At 31.6% G+C, this 21,686-nt stretch overlaps 1 protein-coding gene across 1 annotated transcript in view; it reads left to right on the top strand.

Moving 5' to 3' along the window:
* nAChRalpha2 (nicotinic acetylcholine receptor alpha2) overlaps positions 1–21,686 on the top strand; it is a 171,280-nt gene that overhangs the window by 89,288 nt on the left and 60,306 nt on the right. Inside the window, exons 3-4 of the mRNA XM_014432358.2 lie at positions 2,847–2,956; positions 21,288–21,468. Of these exons, the coding sequence (XP_014287844.1) occupies positions 2,847–2,956; positions 21,288–21,468 (291 nt within the window). The remainder of the gene's footprint in view (positions 1–2,846; positions 2,957–21,287; positions 21,469–21,686) is intronic.

The raw sequence follows: 21,686 nt of genomic DNA, 5'->3' as shown, positions 1-21,686 counted from the left end.
TACATACATACATACATACATACATACATACATACATACATACATACATACATACATACATACATACATACATACATACATACATACAAGGAAGGTTCCATAGTTCTAGATGGATGTTATCTAGCGAAAGTTTATTGTATTATTCCGTTTCTTTCCAAATTCAATAAAATGTATTTGATCGAGAGAGATAGACAGACGACGAAAACTTTAAAGAATTAGTTTCTAAGCCAACAATAAAAAAAAAAGTATTCTGTGGTCGACCAAATCATTTCTTACAGTGGAGAATTCCAAAAAGAAGCAGCTCGAATTATAAAGGATTTTTTTTGTGGGAAACCGTTCTATGAGAAAGAGTATACAAGTATGTGGATTGGGATCTCGTATTGCAGGACATATACGGTACTATAAAATGATGGCGTTGACAATTTAATTCATATATGAAATAAATACGTAAGATTATTTAAAAGATTTATATTGTAAAGTAGAACCTCGTTTATCCGGAATAGTATGTACCAGTTAAAGTTAACCAAAATGTTCACCTACATTGGGTTTTGTCTGTCTCGGACCCATTTTGCAGTTGACGGACGGGCTGTCTCAATCAAATTCTTATATACGTCATATCTTGAAACGTGATACCTCAAATTTTTAAAATGGGATTATTTATAGTTTTTGGAAAAAATATTATGGATAAATACGATAAGATACAATGATTAGTTCTGGTTACATGATAGATACTTGTCATTTATATTATTATGAGAATAATATTAAAGACAAGAATATTTATCCAAAAAAGTACATCCAATATGGTCCAACTAGATAACAACATATTGCTATGTATCTATGGAGATTTACTAGGGATGCCAGGATAATCGCTGAAGGCAATTATCCAAAAATAATTTAATTAATTGAGTCCTAAAAAACTATTATTATAATTGGATTCCTTTCCAAAGGCTGTTTGTGTGTTTACCAGTTTACCAATTAAATACCTTTATATTTATAAAATGTTGTTACCATTAATTATATAGTATAATAAAAGGTGGTATATTGGGTTATATAATAGTATATAAACTACATAAAGAAACTAAGTATTTATTTACAATTTGTTATTATGATTAAAATGATTCAAATGATTCAGACAAAAGTTGCCATAAAATATAGATTATAACATGATTACTTATTAGTTAATTTATACTTATAGCTGCTGATGCCGTGGGATGTAGTGCCGTAGGTTTCTTCTGTTTCATAAGGGATGTCCAGGTCTCGTGGCCCTTCTCATGACTTCGTCTGGTTAAAGTGCATCTTCTATGCCTATGACTGTGGTCCTCACCCGTCTAAGCCTTCCTGTTGAGTGTGTCCTTCTGGATCTTCTAGATTTCCTCTGTATTTTTCTCCCACTTATTTACGTTACCTTATTTTTAAATCTCCTCTCTGATTGGGCGTCCCCCTCCTCAGGGCCGAGAATGTGTAAAAAAGTTTGACATGTCCAGGAAGGGCCTGGAGCTGCTTAATTTGATTCCGATCCCTCGTCAAACCTGTCATTTTTGTTAGAACACTTAAAGGTTAGCCAATCTAATTTTCTCAGGGGACTCTGGTAATGTGACAAACTTAACCCAGATGTTTTCATATCCGGAGACGCAGTAAGAGACTCATATCCTAATCAGGTATCGGGGACAGATAGCAAAAAACCTTAATAAACGACATATTGTTGTAATCATGGCTAATGCCTCGATACATAGCAATATATCGGTTGGTACATAAATAACATACTGAAATGATAGACATATTGAAATGTGAGTTAGTAACCCTTTTGATTATTAGGGCGCTGTGGAGGCTGCTACAATTTATATGATAGAACAGTACAATATAAATTAATTTTTAGCGATCAAAATAATAATTCAATTAACGAAATACAACTAAGCAAAATATTCTTAAATACAAGAAAAAATTGAAAGAATTTATGAAGTTGATAATAATGATAGGAATTTACAATTGATAGAAATGGGCTAATTAATTCCTAATAAAAAATTAATAAATATAATATTATACAACATTCAATAATATACACAATATGTAACGTGATATCATATAAAGAATACAAAAATGAAAGGTGCTTTAAAGCTAAAGAGCAACTAAAGGATACGATGAAAATTAGGATCTCAGTACATCTAAATAAAAGGTATATATAATTAATCACGTACATATATATAGCTAATTCTAATCGTAATGTGATGAATCTAGGTCATTAAGTAAAGTTTTAAAAAAACCACTGGCAGATATGGTCATTTGGTAAATTAAAAAATCAGTGATTAACATTAATAAAAGATAACATTTTTTTATTTTTTTTTTAGTTTTCTTTACAACTGATACATTTATTATTTATTTTAGTAAACGATTGAACGGATAAGGTACCATATAATGAATAATAATAATAATAACAAGGAACTAACCAACCCGAATGTTTGATGCCGATACCACCAATTTCTCTCTACACACATCCTTTCAACGATTCCCCTCCAAACCCAACTTCACCAAATCAGCTTTAAGGCAATTCTCCCATCTACGTTTCGGTCTAACCCTTGGCCGTTTACCTGTCGGTTCAGTGTTTATTAACATTTTAGGGATCCGCTCGTTACTAAGCACTACAACCTTACACGCCTCAATGCTATAACTTGAATTATATTTATAGGGTGTAGCTCCCTTAATTCGTATTGTGTAGTCTTCTAAATTTATATAATTCTATATAACTCTATAATTTGAAGTACGTTTACAAAGTTTTTTGTCAAAATTATTCTATGCATAATATAAATCTTATTTTCATATATTATTTTAATTATTAATATTTTTTTAAGGAATGGCAAGATCACAAGTTCAGATGGGATCCTGAGGAGTACGGAGGCGTAACAGAGCTCTACGTACCTTCAGAGCACATTTGGCTACCGGACATTGTTTTATATAACAAGTAAGTTTATATTTTAGTTTGTAACCATATTTTCACCAATTATAATTGAGGATATGAGAATGAAAGTCGTCTAAGCTTAATTTTAAATATTCTGTTAGACATAAATACTCGGTCTAGACATTTAATTATTATTTGTTTTTTAAATGAAATGCAATTGCGGTTAACCCTGTTGTAAGTTCGGTTCTGTTACCAAAGGACTACATAGAATAGCTCATCAGCAAATCAAGGTTCACTCAAATCATTGAGTTTATAAAAAGGTTGTTTTACTGTCATTCCGATTGACAGTTTAGACAATAATTTTGTTCACTCTTTTATTAATTTTCTCTATTCCTCCAGCCATTGACTGTGTTTTAAGGACTGAACTTGATTATATTAATTAATAAAATGCTGAGGTGAAGAAAACTAATTATAATATATTATTATTTTACATTTTGTACTTGTACAACGTTAAGTAATTTACACCATACTCATGTAATATTGTATCCTAAAATTTTTTCAAATAATTAAATCTTATTAACAATTTTAACCTATATATTATATTTTTACAATTAAAATTGTAATCTATAATTGACTCATCCTTCTCAATGTTATTAATTTCTATTGATATGTCTACTTTAATACATTTTGCAATTTAATTTAAAAAATATGTTTTTTACAATTAGATCATTTTATTTCTAAATATTATTCACATGTTGTGTATTTAAATTTATAATTAACGGTGTTGTTAATATTTTTAGTTATGTGAATTGCTTCTAGAAACCTTCTGCTATTATTGTTTTGGGTCATGTCTATTAATGTGAGGTTTTCGAAGTTAAATTTATGGTTTAACCTTATGCTGGGTTTGCCAGTGCGGTGAGATTTATATTTTTGACATTTTTACTGTTTTTGATGTGTTTTTAAATCCTAATTTTGTTTGAATAAATAAAATGTAGAATAAAGACGGGAAAATCTTATTTTCGGAAGATATAGTTTATTTACCTTTTGTTAAAATTTAAAACTTTAAAGGCGAATATAACTAGTCTTAACTAAATAGCTCTAGTCTTCTGGTGTTCCTCCAAGATAACCCACCCTTGCCCTTTGCAATCGCTTTGATAACCCTCTTGTGACTGAGACTAATCCCACATACGAGGTGTTGTAAAAATAATAATAAAAAAAAATTAAATAAAGATGGAAAAATTTTATTTTCGGAAGATATAGTTTATTTATCTTATTGCATAACATATCTAAAACTTTAAAGGCGAATGTTACAACTACCTGTCATGTACAACACACTTGCTCTCTATTTGAGTCTTTTGGGCACATTTCTAATTTCGTGACGGCTGTCATGTAAAACTATTCCGCACTGAACATCTAGCCAAGGACAGAGCTCCCTGAGATTTCTAAAATCCGAATTAATATTTCATTCAGTTTAGAAGTTGAGGAACACCTGCGACCGCCTCAGTGACTAAGTTTCAGCCGAAGTTGGAAAACAGGGACAGCATTATTCTTTCATGAATTCTATCCAAAGGTTCCTTAGACGGTAATTAAACAAAGTTAGATGAAGGGTTTAATGCCTCGCAACGCTACCAGGCTTACAGAACCGCGGCCCCTCCCCACCCCTCTGTTTTCAGTTCCGATGGCTAATTAGTTCTTTTCACCGGAGAGCCACGGTTAACAGAATCGTAATCAACTAATCTGATTGAGGTAACAATGGAAAGAAAATTATGGACATCAAATCAATTGAGTTTACAAAGAAAGTCTTTCTCGGCGCTCAGCTACCACGGGATTTCATTATCCTGGAGAGTACAAGAGTCGGGGAGAAAAAAAGGCAGTTATTTCACTTCTATTTTTGTAGTTTAATGAAAACTATTTATGATTACTAGTCTAAATTGGTGTGTCTGCCAAGTATAGGTAGGGGGAATACAAAATGTCGTCTGTTTCAAAATGTTAAAAAAAATAATTTTTCATTCAGAGCTCTATTAGCTTCAAAACTACCAAAACACTAGGAAACGTAACAGAAGATAATTTAAAGTAGAGTAAATTTTCTAAAATATGAGCCCTAATAGAACTATTTACGTTCAATAATTCTCGAGATATAGCTTTTTAAAAAGCAATATTTCATAAAAATGTAATGGAAAATCTTATAGATGTCTGCCAGGACTCAAATTAAAGATAGTTCAATTCACTATAAAGTCATAACGTTTATCTTATTATCAGAGTAGTATTTTTTATGATATTTGACAAAATTTTGATGCCTAGTTGTTTGGATAAAATTATTGATTTTTGAAAATAGATCTCAGGAACTATAATACCTATATATGTCTGCCATCACTCAAAATAAAGGCAATTTAACTTCCTACAAACTAGTTTATTTGATGTATCTTCGTATGTGTAGAAGTTTTTATGATATTTGCATATGACTACAACTTTTGAACTTACACTTGTCTGAACTATTATAAATTAACTTATTTAAGCAAATATTCAAAACATCACAAACTACTACTCCTACGAAAATGAATTACTTTATAGAAGACCAGCTTTAATTTGGTTGCTAATAAACATCTGTACGTCTAATGGTTTTTGAGACATGGATTTCTTTGTAAAAATAATGTATGCTTTAAAGAAAAAAAGTGGGTTTAAATTGATTCAAGAGTCCCGTTTATCTTTTTGATTAATATGAGAAATTAAAAATGAATCCCACTAAAAAATCGAAAACATATAATACTGACCTTATTTATTAAAGTAATATTATCATAGTGAACTGTATACTATCAATTAATAATATTAAATTTATTTAAAACTTATAATGATAGTTCAATAGGTTCACTCACCCCTTGTCTCCAGGAGTTGCTGGTTGAAGCTCTTGTATCCAACTAAGCTGAGCAAACTGATAGCAGCACCATAGCACTTGGCTCATACTTGAGGCTGGTGCCACTCAGCTCTTAAACACGAGTAATAACTGAGTAGCAGTGATAACAGTATCTTACCTGATACGGAATTTTCTTGAAGAATCATATTATGCTTATACATTACCAACAATCGAACAAAACTCGATTCTGTAGAATTTAACTGTCTTCGATATTTAACTCCTACCTCTCGGCAACAGGGGTTTGCTATATTATCACTTAAAAAAATATTCCATTCCTGCTGGTAAAAATATTATTCATTTAAAACATCTATTCACATTTTTTTCCTGATAAGTTATTAGGTAAGTTATTGGTAAGATTCTAACATTAACTTTTTTGGAAAATATTTTGTAGTATTTTGGAATCAGTCTAAAAAATGCACCTTTCTGTAACATTCGAAACCCATAAATCCATTTCTTTGATCCAGACTTCTTTTTAAATATTCACCAGGTTATCCTTTTTGTTTGAGGAAGACCCCCTCTCACAAATTGAATCTCAACATACTTCCATCTATTGACGAACACATAATTCAATAGGGTCTCAGTACCCAATATGTCTGTACAGGTTCAGAATACAGTCTAACCAGACCAACACCATATTTGCTCATACTCAACAATTCACCATGAGTGAGTAGTTCATACAGCACCCAGGAAAAGAGAGTGATGCAGGATGAGGGAACAGAACGTAATAGAAGAACCAGTCTTCTAGTTTCATCAAACATTAATCCATTATCATCAATCAATCACAAAGTAAACTACAATATCTTCTATTGTTCCATGTACCCCATTTAAATCAATACTATAAATTAATTTAACTAACAACTAACCCATAATGTACACCCCTTTAGCTCAACCACATATAAGGCATGCCGTTTTTCAATTTCAGACACTTTTTAAATATAGCTCGACTTAACTATCTAAAAATTTCCTCTTCCCGATTTATGCTAATATATTAAAAGTGATAAAGGATCGTCGCTCATCGGGGGTCTTAGCGGGGCGGGTCCGACGGGGAATGATAGCCTTTTTTAGTGTTATGATCTCCTCTTGTGATATTGTGACATGTCGTACATCGACTAACCTACTCGCTAAAATCGTCTGTTTAAAAAGTCAGATAAGTAAGGCTACCATGGAGGGCGGGAGTGGAGGGTTTCATGCCGTTTTTCAATTTCAAATTTATTATATAAATTAATGAGGAGAAGATGGTTGGGGGTGCGGTCAATGAAAAACACAAATAAGTATGATTAACTTATTTTAATGTGCCAACGTTTCGGCTAGAGTTTCTAGCCTTCTTCAGGGCTGTTCGCTGGAAGATCGAGCGCCTAATCAATATAATTGAATATAAATTATTCAAAAATAGAGGTTTTATTTTCACTTTACACCATAATTAATTTATTATTTACCCATTACAGTCTACTCCATACATACCAGTCTACCAGCAAATTATAATTAATTCGGATAATATCCCTACAACATTTAATCCAGAGAATATCTGGATTAAACAGTTATTGTTCTTCAGTTATTCTCGATAAGCATTATCTGCTTTCTCTAGATTCTGGTTCTCCTGATAATTTCCGGATATGAAATCAGCAATTTTTCTCCAATTCTTAGGATCCCTAAGAAATAACTAGTAAATAACCCTTATCTTCCTATTAAATAAGAAATAACCCTTGTCTGAAATATCTAGTAGTTCTTCTCACTAAATTTTAAGCTTCATGCGTGCTTTGGATTAGAGGGGATCGAGTACTCCGTAAGAAATAAAAGTATCTAGGGCTTCCAATCTGCCTGTGTACCGAGTAGTGTACTGTAATAGTACCGAGATTTCGGTTCCAGACAGTCATGGGATGCGTACCTCAAAATATTATCACACCTTTTGACAGTTTTTTACTTTTCTTGAAAGTGTTCTCTATTCAATAAATCTTTGAAGTATCTTTGAACTATTCTTGAGAATTTTTTAATAGATGAGATCTGGTACACATCCTCTGTCTGTCCATTGCATTTAAAATATCTCATACCTCCTATTTCAACAGCTCCTCTTCTTTATGCTAGAACTATGTCACCTGCAAGAATACTCTCACTAGACTATCAGGGAGGAAATATATGGTGGTTGGGCGTACAGGATACCCTCCAAGCACTTCTCGTCAACTATTTCTGAATAAGATCTTTCCACAACCTCTCAGAGATCCAACCTAGTTTCAATGTGTTCTCTTTATTTGACCTGTATTCCTAATGTAGTGCTAACCTGTACCATTGATATGTGGAAAAAAAGAGCCTGATTTTTTAGTATTCTATATTATGTTACTGACCTAATTAGGTTAAATAGGTTAGGTGTGGTGGGAAAGAACAGGATGAAGGATAGAAATTAACAATACTCTCAAATGGTGCACTACATACTACAGTTATGACAGTATATAATATCAACATATCAAAATGACTATTCGGGGTGAACATATATTCTGAAACACTCTATATGTATAGTAGATTCTTCTCCGCTGTGATATATCGAGAAGGCAATCGTATCTTGGTTTGCTTGTCCAATTAAAACGATTGGGGCACGAGTTTTTCGTTATCCCCTAGGAATTTTTTTCAAAGGGATTAGGTCCGAAACCCGTTCGACCTCCCGAGGGTAAACAGCTATCTACTTGAATATAAACTAGAATTGGCCTAGCCTTGAAAATAAAATAAAAGTTTTTTATTTATCTTTATAAACAACAATATGTATGGCCTAAAAATATCTCGTACTGCGTCATTTTATATACCTTTCTAATATTTTATTTTTATTTATTTTTTTATGGCTACTTAAAAATTGACTACATAAAAATTGATAGGTTTGTTCATCTTGCTTATTTAAATTGTATCCTTACTGTGAAAGATTTTACTGTTTTTTTTAATTTTAACATTCATCTTCACTTGGATATATCTATAGATTTACAAAAGTTTTTTAGACAACGGATGAATTTAGACAGATTTTTTTGGGGAGAGGAGGGGGCTAGTGTGGGGACACCTAGTTGGTAACATATCTCACATATAGGTCATCAGATTCTATTCACTACTTTCGATTATCCATACGTAAACATGTTTCTTTCGGCACAACTATATTTCTCTAAATTCAGTGTTGAAGGTTATTGTACAATTGATTGTTATTCGGCCGACATATCGATTTAAAATTAGAAAAATAATATACAAAATATTTCTGTATTTGAAAAATATGTCACCCATGTTATAAGTCACTGTTCCTTTAACTGTAGGTAACTGGGAGTGGAACTTTATGAATCGTTTCTGATGTAATCCTCTATTGACTCCATTTGCAATTCCTGATACAATGTGCTATTTCATACAAACCAAGGAATATCGTCTGCGATTCATAGGACTTTATTTTGAAAAGATTGTATTTTTTTTTTCCTTTTCCAGGATAATTTTATTTTTTCTTATTTATTTTTTATTTAAAAGGGGTACTGTTTTTAATGCATTTTTATAAAAAAAAATTGTAAATCGTTAGGTCGGTAATTAGAATTAAATATATTATTTTAAATATACTTATGATATATTATATATCATATTTGATTTTTTAAATATTGTTTATTTATTTGAATAATAAATGGTAAATTGGAGAGTCATTGTACAATTAGGCAAGGAAATAGGATGTACCCATATGAATAATTTCAGTCAGACCTATGGTTATGTGCACTTAAAACTGAAACCTCCCAACTACGCGTAGATAAATAATTCTACGAGCACTACTGAGCAAGTTGCAAAGTTACAAGTTATGTTAAGGACAGTCGTTAATAGAACTTGATATATAGATAAAGCCTTCCCCACCTCGTGTGAAATTACTCCAACATTTATTTCGCCCCCCCCCCTTACACTTTACTAATTAGGCAATTAACTTAAACCAACTTACCGCAACTCAGCTTAATCTTGAGGAGACTTAGAGGTCGGGTGTTGGTTTTTCGATGGAGCCCTTGTGGGATCTCATATAATAATATTCAAATGCCTCTTCACCACAAATATTTTCATCAGCTGAAGAATTCATAATTAATTTATTCTATTTATTCATCTCATGATACAACAGCCTCTTTAGAAAGTAATCGCATGCTAAACATTGTAACGTCTCCCTCTTATAAAGAAAATTAATATTTAAAATACCTGCATATCAGCTTTACCCTTATTAGTATACATCTAAATGATTGACGGTGTTAATTTAGATATTTCGTGGAGTAAAAGTTGGGGGATATTTTCCAAATTAATTGTGTGTTAATGGTATCGCTGGTTTGAATAAATGGAGTGGACTGTATTATTAGATTTTAAAATAAAGGAAGAATGGTGGTATAAAAAGGAAAACTTCTATTCTTGATTGTATAACAAGGCACAAGGATAAGTGGTGGTTTGCCAAAAGGAATTGCATGAGATAAAAAATGGTATTACATTTATTATTAGAACAAGATTAGGTAACTAATAGAACTAAAACAAACGGACACCGAATCCAAGATAAAACTCCGGAACCAGCAGTAAACCTTTTCAAGTAAAAACGGGACTCAGACTAGGAGACAGTCTCTCCCCAATTCTGTTCAATGTGGTACAAGATAAGATCATGAAAGAGATATGGAGAACCAATAATACGGGTACGCCAACAGAGACCAAGTACAATCATGTCTTGCCTACGCAGACGACCTTGCCCTTTTGGCAAAAACGGAAGAAGAGGCAATTGACAAAGTAAACACACAGACAGAAATAGCAAAAAAAAACAGAATTAATATCTAGAGATCCAGATTTCAAGAAGAAAACAGTAGAAACCAAATACGGACCAACAAAAGTGACAAACAAGTTTATATACCTGGGTGAGATACATGAAACAACGTTTCGAAAAAGCAAGTATGACCAAACTAGAGAAACTAATTTTAGCAACCAGTAACGTATACAACAAGAAAAACCTGTCAACAAAAGCGAAAACACGAACGGCTGGTTGGCTTTGAGTGGACTGTATATAATTGATGGTAATGATGAAATTAAACATGATTAAATGAAAATAAAATTTTATTATATTAATTACAAGTAGTGGCCGAAATAAAACAAATTATGGTTTAAAAAGGGTTATTAATTTTGATTGAATGGGCTATGGGAAATTGCAGATATTATGAGGTGGTTGATGATGAAGTGGAGGTTGACTATATTGAACTGGGTGTGACTTACTTCATGCTTCCTTCTTCCCTCCGCATCCCTATGCCTCTCTCTTCTCTACTTCTGGGAACAGCTCTAGGAATTCTACTCACTCATGATAGATTATCCTGAAAGAAGAATTGCTGCTTCTGGTAGGAAAACAAGATGCTCTCTCACCTTAAGTTGCCTTTTCTCACCACAGAGAGCGCTGGAGGAAGTGAGTTTTGGCTGTTGACCATATGAAACTAATGCCTACATATGGCAGCTCCTCCAATTCAAGCTTTCGATTAACTTAGGTTATCCGGAGCAGACAAAAATCATCTAGAAACAAGGTAAGAATAAGTAAGGTTCAGGAGACTTTAATTCCATGGACATATGGTAAGAATGGCCGCGGAAAGACTAAACAAGCAAATATTCCAAAGAAAAACCTAGGATACAAAAGCTAAAAAGGATACATCAGATAGAAAAGGTAGAAACGGAAAGACTAGGAATAACGGGCCAGGATTGTCTCGACGGAGAAAAATGTAGGAAATCAAGGTTCTTGTGGGAAAGAGAAATTTGAAAAATGTGGTTGCGTGGACAGAAGATAGGAAACATAGGAACGCAGAGATAATAAGAAAAAAATGGAAGGGCTTTAAAACACAAGATCCAAAATACTTGAATATTTATGTCCGTACCGAAATCTTCAAAACGTAATTTACCGTCACTTCTTCGTAAAATTCCATTTTTTTGAATACCTCATTCATCAATATCCATTTGCTCTACAAAGTCAACTAATTAAACTTTTATTCTATGCTATGAGTAATTTTGTGAAATACAAAAACTTCTCAATCAACTAGAAATTAGACTGAGAATGAAATTTAAAAGTAATTTCTTACTAAAGAAAAAAAAAACTACCAAACCCGTAGGTCTGTACAGCTTCCTTACTATATTTCCTTCTATTTTTTTTTAATTGCATTTCCTGAAATTCAATACTTCTCCAAGAAATTACCTCATAGTAAAAAACAAAAATAGGACAATAAGTTTTTTAATTTTTTCAATATTAATATTTTTTGTCTTTTTTTTATAAAGTAATTTATAAATGGCGAACCTATAGTGACTCTAGCCTCATGAATATACCGTCGGGAAGTTAATATAAATATCATGGTCGCAAAATACAAACAGGGACACGCTCATTTGACCCTTATCAAACGCGGCGCCACAAAAACGATCAGTGTCATTACACGGCCTTCCACATAATAGCAGCTAGATTTATCAAAGTATTTTCATTTGCTTTACACGCGAATTACATGGATTTCACTATTAAATAAACTTTAATTTTTTTTTTTTTTTTTATTACTTTCATTAAGTACATTTATTTGATTAACAACGCATTGAACGTATATAATAATTATATATACCTATATTGTTGTGGTGTCGATCCTTTTCTGGCTCTCAGGTGCCATGGATTTTGATGAATAAGGTATAAAAAGATGGGAATTTCCAGGAAATGCAATTCAAAAAAAAAAAAAAATAGAAGAAAACGTATAAATAATACGGAAGGTGTGCAGACTTACCAGTGTGGCAGTTTTTGTAAGAAATGACTTTTACATTTTGTCCTCAGTTTAATTTTTGGCTGATTGTAAGGTCTTTGAGATTCAAAAAATTACACATAACATAGAATATTGACCTTGTAGAAGATGTCACGACTGAATGGATTTTGACGAATGAGGTGTTAAAAAATTGAATTTTATGGAAAAGTGACGAATCCCAATTTGGATTCTTAAATTACCAAGAAATGGAAACTCTAGTAAAAGTAATAAAAAAAAAAAAATAATAGGTTTCGCAATTCTAATAGAGAATAAACATTTCGGAGCCGATATCAATATCCAAGTACCCAAGTGGTATATTGGGATCTGTATTTTAAAGCCTAAAAATGAATCGTTTTTTAAATAACTTACGAATTAGGCACTGTAAAACCTCAGTTCAGTAAGTACTATGTTATAATTTATATATATTTTTTCTTTTTCCTCTTCTTTCGTTTTTTTTTCTTATGTTCTTCTATTTCTGTATATATTATTTGAACACTATGAACCGAAATAGAAAAATAGAAAAAAATCCAGAAAAGTCGTCGAATTGAGACGGTAAATTGGGTTTTAAAGATTTCAGTCTGGACATCAATATCCAAATATGTTGGTCCAAGTTTTTTACAGTTTAAAACTGGACTTTGTTTTAGATAACTTATGACTTAGGCACTGGTAAAACCTTATTCTAAAGTCAGCTTCCAGAGTATCACAGGATACATAAGCGACAATCGAGCGAACAGCTAAGCCAATTTTTATTTTTGGCACAAATTATTCAACTAGACATATATATTTCTTTATTACTATCATTTTTTTTCTTTTAATTCAGTAAGTACTATTTTATAATTTATATATTTTTTTTTATTTTTCCTCTTTTTTTCTGATGTTCTTCTGTTTTTGTATATATTATTTTAACACTATGAACCGAAATAGAGAAACAGATAGAAATCCAGATAAGATGTCGAATTGAGACGGTAAATTGGGTTTTAAAGATTTCAGTTCGGACATCAATATCCAAGTATCTTGGTCCATGTGTTTTACAGTTTAAAACTGGACTTTGTTTTAGATAACTTATGACTTAGGCACTGGTAAAACCTCATTCTAAAGTTAGCTTCCAGAATGTCATGGGATACATTAGCGACGACTGAGCGAACAGCTATCCGATTTTTATTTTTGGCACAAATTATTCAACTAGATTTATATATTTCTTTATAATTATCATTTTTTTCTTTTAATTCAGTAAGTACTATTTTATAATTTATATATTTTTTTAATTTTTCCTCTTTTTTTCGTTTTTTTTTTCTTATGTTCTTCTGTTTTTGTATATACTATTTTAACACTATGAACCGAAATAGAGAAACAGATAGAAATCCAGATAAGTCGTCGAATTAAGACGGTATATTGGGTTTTAAAGATTTCAGTGCATTCATCAATATCCAAGTATGTTGGTCCATGTGTTTTACAGTTTAAAACTGGACTTTTTTTTTAGATAACTCATGACTAGGCACTGGTAAAACCTTAAGTTAATAAGTTAGCTTCCAGAGTGTCATAGGATACATAAGCAACAATTGAGCAAACAGCTCAGCCGAGTTTTATTTTAGACTCAAATTTTTCAACTAGATCTATATATTGTTTTTTTTTTATTTTATGATTTATTGTTATCATTTACATTTTTTTCTTTTTTTTTTTTCTTATGTTGTTCTATTTCTATATATATTGAATGAATGAATACTTGAACACTAATACTTAATACCCTTAGTTTATAGTAAATTGTATTCATTCTCTTCAATATATATTACACAAAAACTTTTTTTTTTTAATTACAATAAAATATTAATTTACATACAAACTTTTGAACTTTTTGAGACTGGTATTTATTGTTTAAATCAACATTTCACCGTTTCTGTCGGTTTGGCAATCCTCAAGAACAAACTTAAATATAAACTTACATCTCGCATCCAATTATTTAAAAACTTTCTGAAGGCTATTCTGTCCAAGTCATCAATAAAAAGTCAAATCTTCTTATTTTGTCCCAATTTCATTAATTATTAAAACTTTTAAATTTAAATCAATTTAACACTATCAACTATTATAAAAAAAAAAAACAACCATAATGTAAAAAAAAGTTTATTATCAGTAAATTAATATTTTATTCTAATTTAAAAAACAGAGAGCGCCGTAGCATCGTGGTAAGACTCAATGCTACTAACTATAAAGACCCAAGTTCGAATCCCGCCTGGGTAGTTAATGTAAATAGGTAGTAAATGTTTTCTGTTATACTGTAGCCGTCAGTCAACCTTGTAGGTTCTGGAGGCTTACCGGGGTCCACCCAGCCTCATAAATTGGGTACCCTTAATTGGGTAAAAATCTGGCGGTCGAGCGTGATTCTGACCAAATCACCTCCTTGCACAACCGTTAGTCTAGTAACAGTGCTTCCTTACAAAGTACTGTACCCCTCACCCTACATGGGTTGTAGCAGTACATATTTTAAATTTTTTTAAAATTTAAAAAGCAAAAACAACATTTGTAGGTATAATATTTATTGAAGAGAATTAATACAATTTGCTATAAATTAAGGGATGATATAATAAATAATGTAAAGACATAACTTCGATACCAATTGATTTATTTAAACATATAATAAACGATATAATCGATAAATTGCAATAAATCTACTCGAGGAAATGAATGAAGTACTTCTTATAATTGATAAGAAAGAGCTGGTAGAGGAGACGGAAAGTTGAGCCAGCGAAGTTAGGAGCCAAGTTGGCGCTAATTGTTGCCCAAGTCCGGGTTAGCTTTTGTATGCCAGCAACAAACTGGCAGATCTAGCAACAATAGCAATCAGTTCGTTCTGATGAGCCTTCTCAACTCGCGCCCTCTTCATTATGTCTTCTCAATATACATTCCACTTGTAGAGCTTAAGCTTAGGGTAATGAGCGAATTCAATTAAGTTTTAGGCCTTTATCTATCTAATGAATAAATTGGTTTTGCGAACCCGAAGGTTCAATGCCGAAATCAGCAGTTGTCTTGGTTCTTGCGGTCCTAAAACTCTTGGACAACTAGTTTATCACCTTTTTTTTTTTCTTATCCCAGCAAAAGTGCACCACGACCTCTAAGGAACATGTAAGTTCTTTCCTCTGTTCAAAACAGGCCAGACGCCATTGCGAATGTGGTTATTGCATTCAGATCAATCATATCGCAACTTAGAATCTAAGATAAAACCTCGTCCAAAGATGAGGAATCCTATCCTGACCAGTGCTTCAGACCTGCATATGATGTGATACGCGGTCTTATCATCCTTTCTCTAGAACCTACAGATTGGTGACACTATTAGTCTCATTTTATGGAGATGCTTCAGCTGACTGTGTTCTGTATATACGTCTGCCATCCATTTTAAAGTACACTTATCCTTAATGAGAAGTGTGTTAATTATTTTCGCAGGAGCTCAGATAATCATTCATATACATTTTGGTGAATCCCAAGGACGCTTAGTTACATTGTTAATAATTAGGAATCTTCTGTTGAGCTTTTGTTTTATCAATTCCATGTACCGGCCAGCAAGGACCACGCGAATATCATTTTCTATTCATCCTCACACCTTCCGCCTTACAGTTTGAAGTCTTAAAAAGTTATTATTTTTGTAAAGAAGTCGATTATTTCCATATCGCTGATACTTTTTCTTTAGACATTGTAAGATAACTTGCTACCTCAGTGTATCATTCACTGTTACCTACGTCAGACAGTGAATAAAAGTATTCACTGTCTGACGTAGGTAATAATCAACTTATCAATGTATTAATCAACTTAAAAAATACTCATAGTATGGATTTATTTAAATCCTGAAAAAAAAAATTAGTTCACCAACAAAAGTTGTATTATACATATTTACATTATTATAATATTATTTTTACAAAATCAAATCAAATTTCATGCAATAAATATTATATATTTCTAATATCAACAAAATATATTATGATGACCTTCATAGTAATAAGACTACTCCATAGAAAAACTGTATAAAAATTTACACTTCCAATTTTCACTGTGATTACAGTAACTTGCCTATAGACTGGAAAGTTAAATATGTCCCTTACTCATATCATTTTCGATTCATCCTCACACCTTCCGTCTTCCTCCTACTCCAATACCCTTTCATCCTCCAGGACTGTTCCTCCCGCTCTTCCTCAGTCTATTTTCTCCCTCGTCTCTCCTTCTTTCCCACAAGAGCCCCAACATTCTTTAGTTTATTCCCAAAATGCTCTCTATCCAAGCAGTCTTCACCCGTTATTTCTAGTCTACCAAGTTCCTCTTTCACTTTTGTTACATATCCCCATATACTTTTATAGCTGCAGTCTTTGTTGAGAATTTTCATATTTAGTCTCTCATTTTTCATTTTGACCATGTGCCCGTCATGTCTTATCTCATGAATCAAACCAGAACATGATGACTGTTTCCAGGTCTTCTAAATTCCAATAGATTTCCTCATTGGATTTTCTCCTAAACCTCTCTTGCGTCATTTTGGGTCCGTGAATCCTCCTCAGAATTTTCTTCTCAATCTTCAGGACAATCTCCAGAATCGGATCGGCTGACCTTTCCATACCATAAAGTATCACTGGCCTTACTACTAAGCTGTTGTTTCTTATTTTTGCATTGGAGGACGATTTTTTCTTGTTGTAAACGCTTCTGGTGGCGAATTTCAGTCTTTCCAATTTGGCTATTCTTTTCAACCGTTGCTACAAATTATCTCTCTAAAGAATGTTTTTTTTTTTTTATTGTTACTTAAATTATATTTTTTATTATTTGATCAGATCTATTTTATTATATTGTCAATATAGATTCATATTTTATTTATACAAATCACAACAGTATTTTCTTTTATTTATATATTACTTTATTTTAATTTTATTTTTTTAATTCTTTTGATTCACTGAGTGCTATAACATTTTTTTTTTCAACTTTCTGTTGTTTATTTTAATCCCATATTTCCGTATATATTATATGTATAAATAAATATTTGAGCACTAATGCTTAATACTCTTAATTGTGGAAGATTTTATTAAATGTCTTCAATAAAATAAAAATATATCCCATACTGTAGTAAAGGGCTTTGTCATATAAAAAAAAAAAAATTTAAACCGTTTTATTTTAGGCAGGAACAAAGATTATAATCGATTTCACAGTTCAAAAAATCCTTAAAAAAATTTTTATTACAAAAATAAAAAACGTTATTCGATTAAAATTTTAAGTTACCTTTATTTGGTTTATTTGAAAAAAAAAATTAGCCATATCTCATAATTAAAGGCAATAAACAACAGATGAATATAAATTGTGAACGAATGTTTATTTTCTTTCCATGGCTGTTATGACTATTGACAGATTTTACTCTCACTTACGTATATTTGAAATATACAATAAGGTACAATGTTATTATCCAAAATAATAAAGAAATAGCTGTTTTTAAATGTACAAGGATTAATTTCATCTCAAGTTAGTAAGTGAGAATTGTGTGATGCACGCCCTAGACCTCTTTTCTTCAATTTATCTGAATTTTAGTGAATTGTTTATAATTAGTAATGTAATTAGTAAATCTAATGTAATAAAAAATATTAAGCGGAAAATATTTTAATCCAACCATTTACCTCATTTCAAAAACAATAATTATAACAAATTTAATGCTAATTAAATTTTAACTGTAATTACGACCCCGCTTCTCTCCGATAGGATTATAATCAGGGTAAATGGGCCAGTAATTTGGTCAATCTAATAACACCCTCTGCAAACCTCCAGAACCCTTTTATGTAATGAAACTGTGAGAATGACACTGCCATGAAACTGCGAAATAAAAATTTCCCTTCTTCAATGATAATAAAATCTTGATCGAATATAAGATCCGATGAGCTTTATTAGAGTTGGGTCTCTTTTACAATTCTGTTACACGAATCTGCTGCGCAAATAAAATAAAATTGTTTTTAGAACGGATTAGTTTCATCTGATTTTACAGATATTAAAACAAATATTACTACATCAATTAATTAATAACTAAATAATATCAAGTCATTGTAGATGTAAAAGTTGAAAAATCTGTAGTTATAGGTGAGAAATTTTGCTTATCAAGGGAAGAAAACAAATTTTTTTTATAAACCATTTTATTTATTTATAATCTTAATTTTTTCTTGAGACTGGTAATTCTTTAATAAATAACTCAAATACTATCCAATTATTGTCTCAAAACTTTATTTCTTTTATTCGTCCAACGTTTCGGCCAATCCGGCCATCTTCAGGGACATCTACTCATTACTACTTTGCAAACATATAATTTAAAACAACTCTAAAACTTCATTCAGGCTATTCTGCCCAGGTCAAAACATTTATATCTAATTAGTTAATTATCCATTAAAAACACAGTCAAAAATTATTTCTTTGCAAACACTACTAATAGACATTTATCACAACCTTGCTTGTAACCTTCCTCTACTAGTAGAGGTAATAATAGGAAACAATTTTTGACTGTGTTTTTAATGGATAATTAACTAATTAGATATAAATGTATTTGAGTTATTTATTAAAAAAAACATTTTATATTAATTTAAAAAAAAAGTTTATACTACTACTACAACCCATGAAGGGTGCAGTACTTAATAATGAAGTACTGTTATTAGAACAACGGTTGTGCAAGGAGATAATTTGAATGATAGCCAAATTTTTACCCAATTAAGGCCACCCAATTTATAAGGCTGTGTGGACCTCAGGAGGGCTCCAGAACCTACATTGTTGACTTACGGCTACAATGTTACAGAAAACAATTTTGTGCTCAACCGGATTCGAACCCGGGTCCTTGGAACTAGTCGCATCGTGCCTTACCACAGTGCCACCGCGCTCCCAACTATTTTATATTGATAGTAATAATATTAATAAAGGCTTAGCAGCCCAAAGGTTCGATGCCGACACCATCAATCGCTCTCTACATACAACTATCCAGTGACGCCCCTCCAAACCCACATCTACTAATTCTTAGCGCAATCATTCCATCTACGTTTCGGCCCCTTGGACGTTTACCTATCGGTTCAGTGTTTAATAACATTTTAAGGATCCATTCGTTACTAAGTCGCATGACCTTACACACCGCAATAATATAACCTGAATTATATTTACCGGGTGCTGTTCCCTAAATTCAGCGCTGTTGTGGAGCCTTCTAAATTCTCAGGTTAACTCATCCTTTTTCAGTCCGAATATTTTACAAAATAGAGTGTAATCTCAGTAAATTAAATCAATTATTGATGTGAGGTGTTTACAGAAAGTATTAGGAAAAACGGTAAAAAATAATTCTACAATGTAATTGTACGTACCTATTTTTATTTATTTTTTTACATATCTTATTGGAAATGTAACAGTCTGAAGTTTTAAAAAGTTAGTATTTTTTTTAAGAAGTCGATTATTTTCATATCGCTGATACTTCTTCTTTCAGACATTGTAAGAGAACTTGCTACCTCGGTATATCATTCACTGTTGCCCACGTAGGACAGTGAATAAAAGTATAAATCAAAATGAAAAATACTCAAAGTATAGATTTATTTAAACCCTGAAAAAAGAAAATAAGTTCACCAACAAAAGTTGTATTGTACATATTTATATTATTAATTATATTATTTTTACGAAATCAAATGATTTCATACAATAAATATTATATATTTCTAATTTCAACAAAATATATTCTGATGACTCTCATAGGAATATGATTACTCGATATCAAGGCTGTATAAAAATTTACACTTCCGATTTTCACTGTGATTACAATAACTAGCCTATAGACTGGGTTAAAGTTAAAGATGCCCCTTACTCGTATGCACTTTTATTTGAAAACAAAAGTGTTACTGGCAGCTGGTTTTTTTAAAAAAAAATAACTTTTTATAACGCCTGTTCGGATTACTGAGATTAAACTTTAGTTTATTTTCAAAAACTTTAATGTCCTCTTCATCCTGTACTCTAACAGGCCACGTCTCGCATCCATACAGAATAGTGGAAAGGATAATCGTTTTGTAAATTCTAATTTTGAAGTTTTTAGACAGAAGGTGCGTGCTAAGCAATTTCAAAATTGAAAAATAACAAGCATTTCCCGTCTTTAACCTAGCTTTTATTTCCTAACCAATTTCGTTTTTTCTAGTTACCGCAGAATCTAAATACTTTAACATATCTCCCTCTTCAAACGTATCTCCTCTTACATCTATATCACCGAAATTTCATGCGTTTCTACTGCAACCGTATATTGTTTGATCCATATTTATTTCAATATTTAGTCCCTTACTGGAGTTTATAAACGTTTATTAAATTAAATTTGGTTTTATAGTTTCCTTGTCCTCACCCAATAATACTAAATCATTTGCATACTCAAGCACCGGTATTTTACCGGTTTATTTTAACCCAAAGTTAAACCCTTTTCGGTATTTATTATACTTTTAATGACGTATTCTAAAGCTAGATTAAATTAAATTAAATTGGATACTTGTAAGAGGCCACGTTTATTATCCATAAAGAATAGTGAGAAGAATAATAGTTTTGTAAATTCTAACTTATATGTTTTTGAATAGAATGTGCGAGCAGCAATCCCAAAATTGAAAAATAACTAGCATTCCCCGCCTCTTTCTAGGTATTTTGACCAGGGATTATTTTACATGCATTTTATAATTTAATATAAAATTATATTATATTATGGAGAAATGTTTATTTTCAGTGCAGATGGCGAGTACGTGGTTACTACAATGACCAAAGCGGTACTCCACCACACCGGTAAAGTTCTTTGGACACCACCCGCCATTTTCAAATCTTCTTGCGAGATCGACGTGAGGTATTTCCCCTTCGACCAGCAAACATGCTTCATGAAGTTTGGTTCTTGGAGCTATGATGGAGATCAGGTAGATTATTTAAATGTTTGATATATTTCTTCTTTTGAATAAAATTACTATAGGGTGTTTTTTTAAGCCCGATAGAATTTGAAATTGTAAAAAATAACACAAAAAATTAAATTGTAATCAAAATTTTTTTTTATTCGAAAGATCAATACGTGACATTAACATTTGAAAATGATTTCGGGCATATGGGCACCGCGGCTGTTCTTGACGAAGCGCATTCT

Source organism: Halyomorpha halys, unplaced genomic scaffold (assembly GCF_000696795.3).
Source record: "Halyomorpha halys isolate HHAL.00 unplaced genomic scaffold, Hhal_1.1 Scaffold1049.1, whole genome shotgun sequence".
In the NCBI taxonomy this organism is placed as follows: domain Eukaryota; kingdom Metazoa; phylum Arthropoda; class Insecta; order Hemiptera; family Pentatomidae; genus Halyomorpha; species Halyomorpha halys.
The sequence above is the reverse complement of the archived record's forward strand: the minus strand, read 5'-3'. Positions and strand labels throughout refer to the sequence as shown.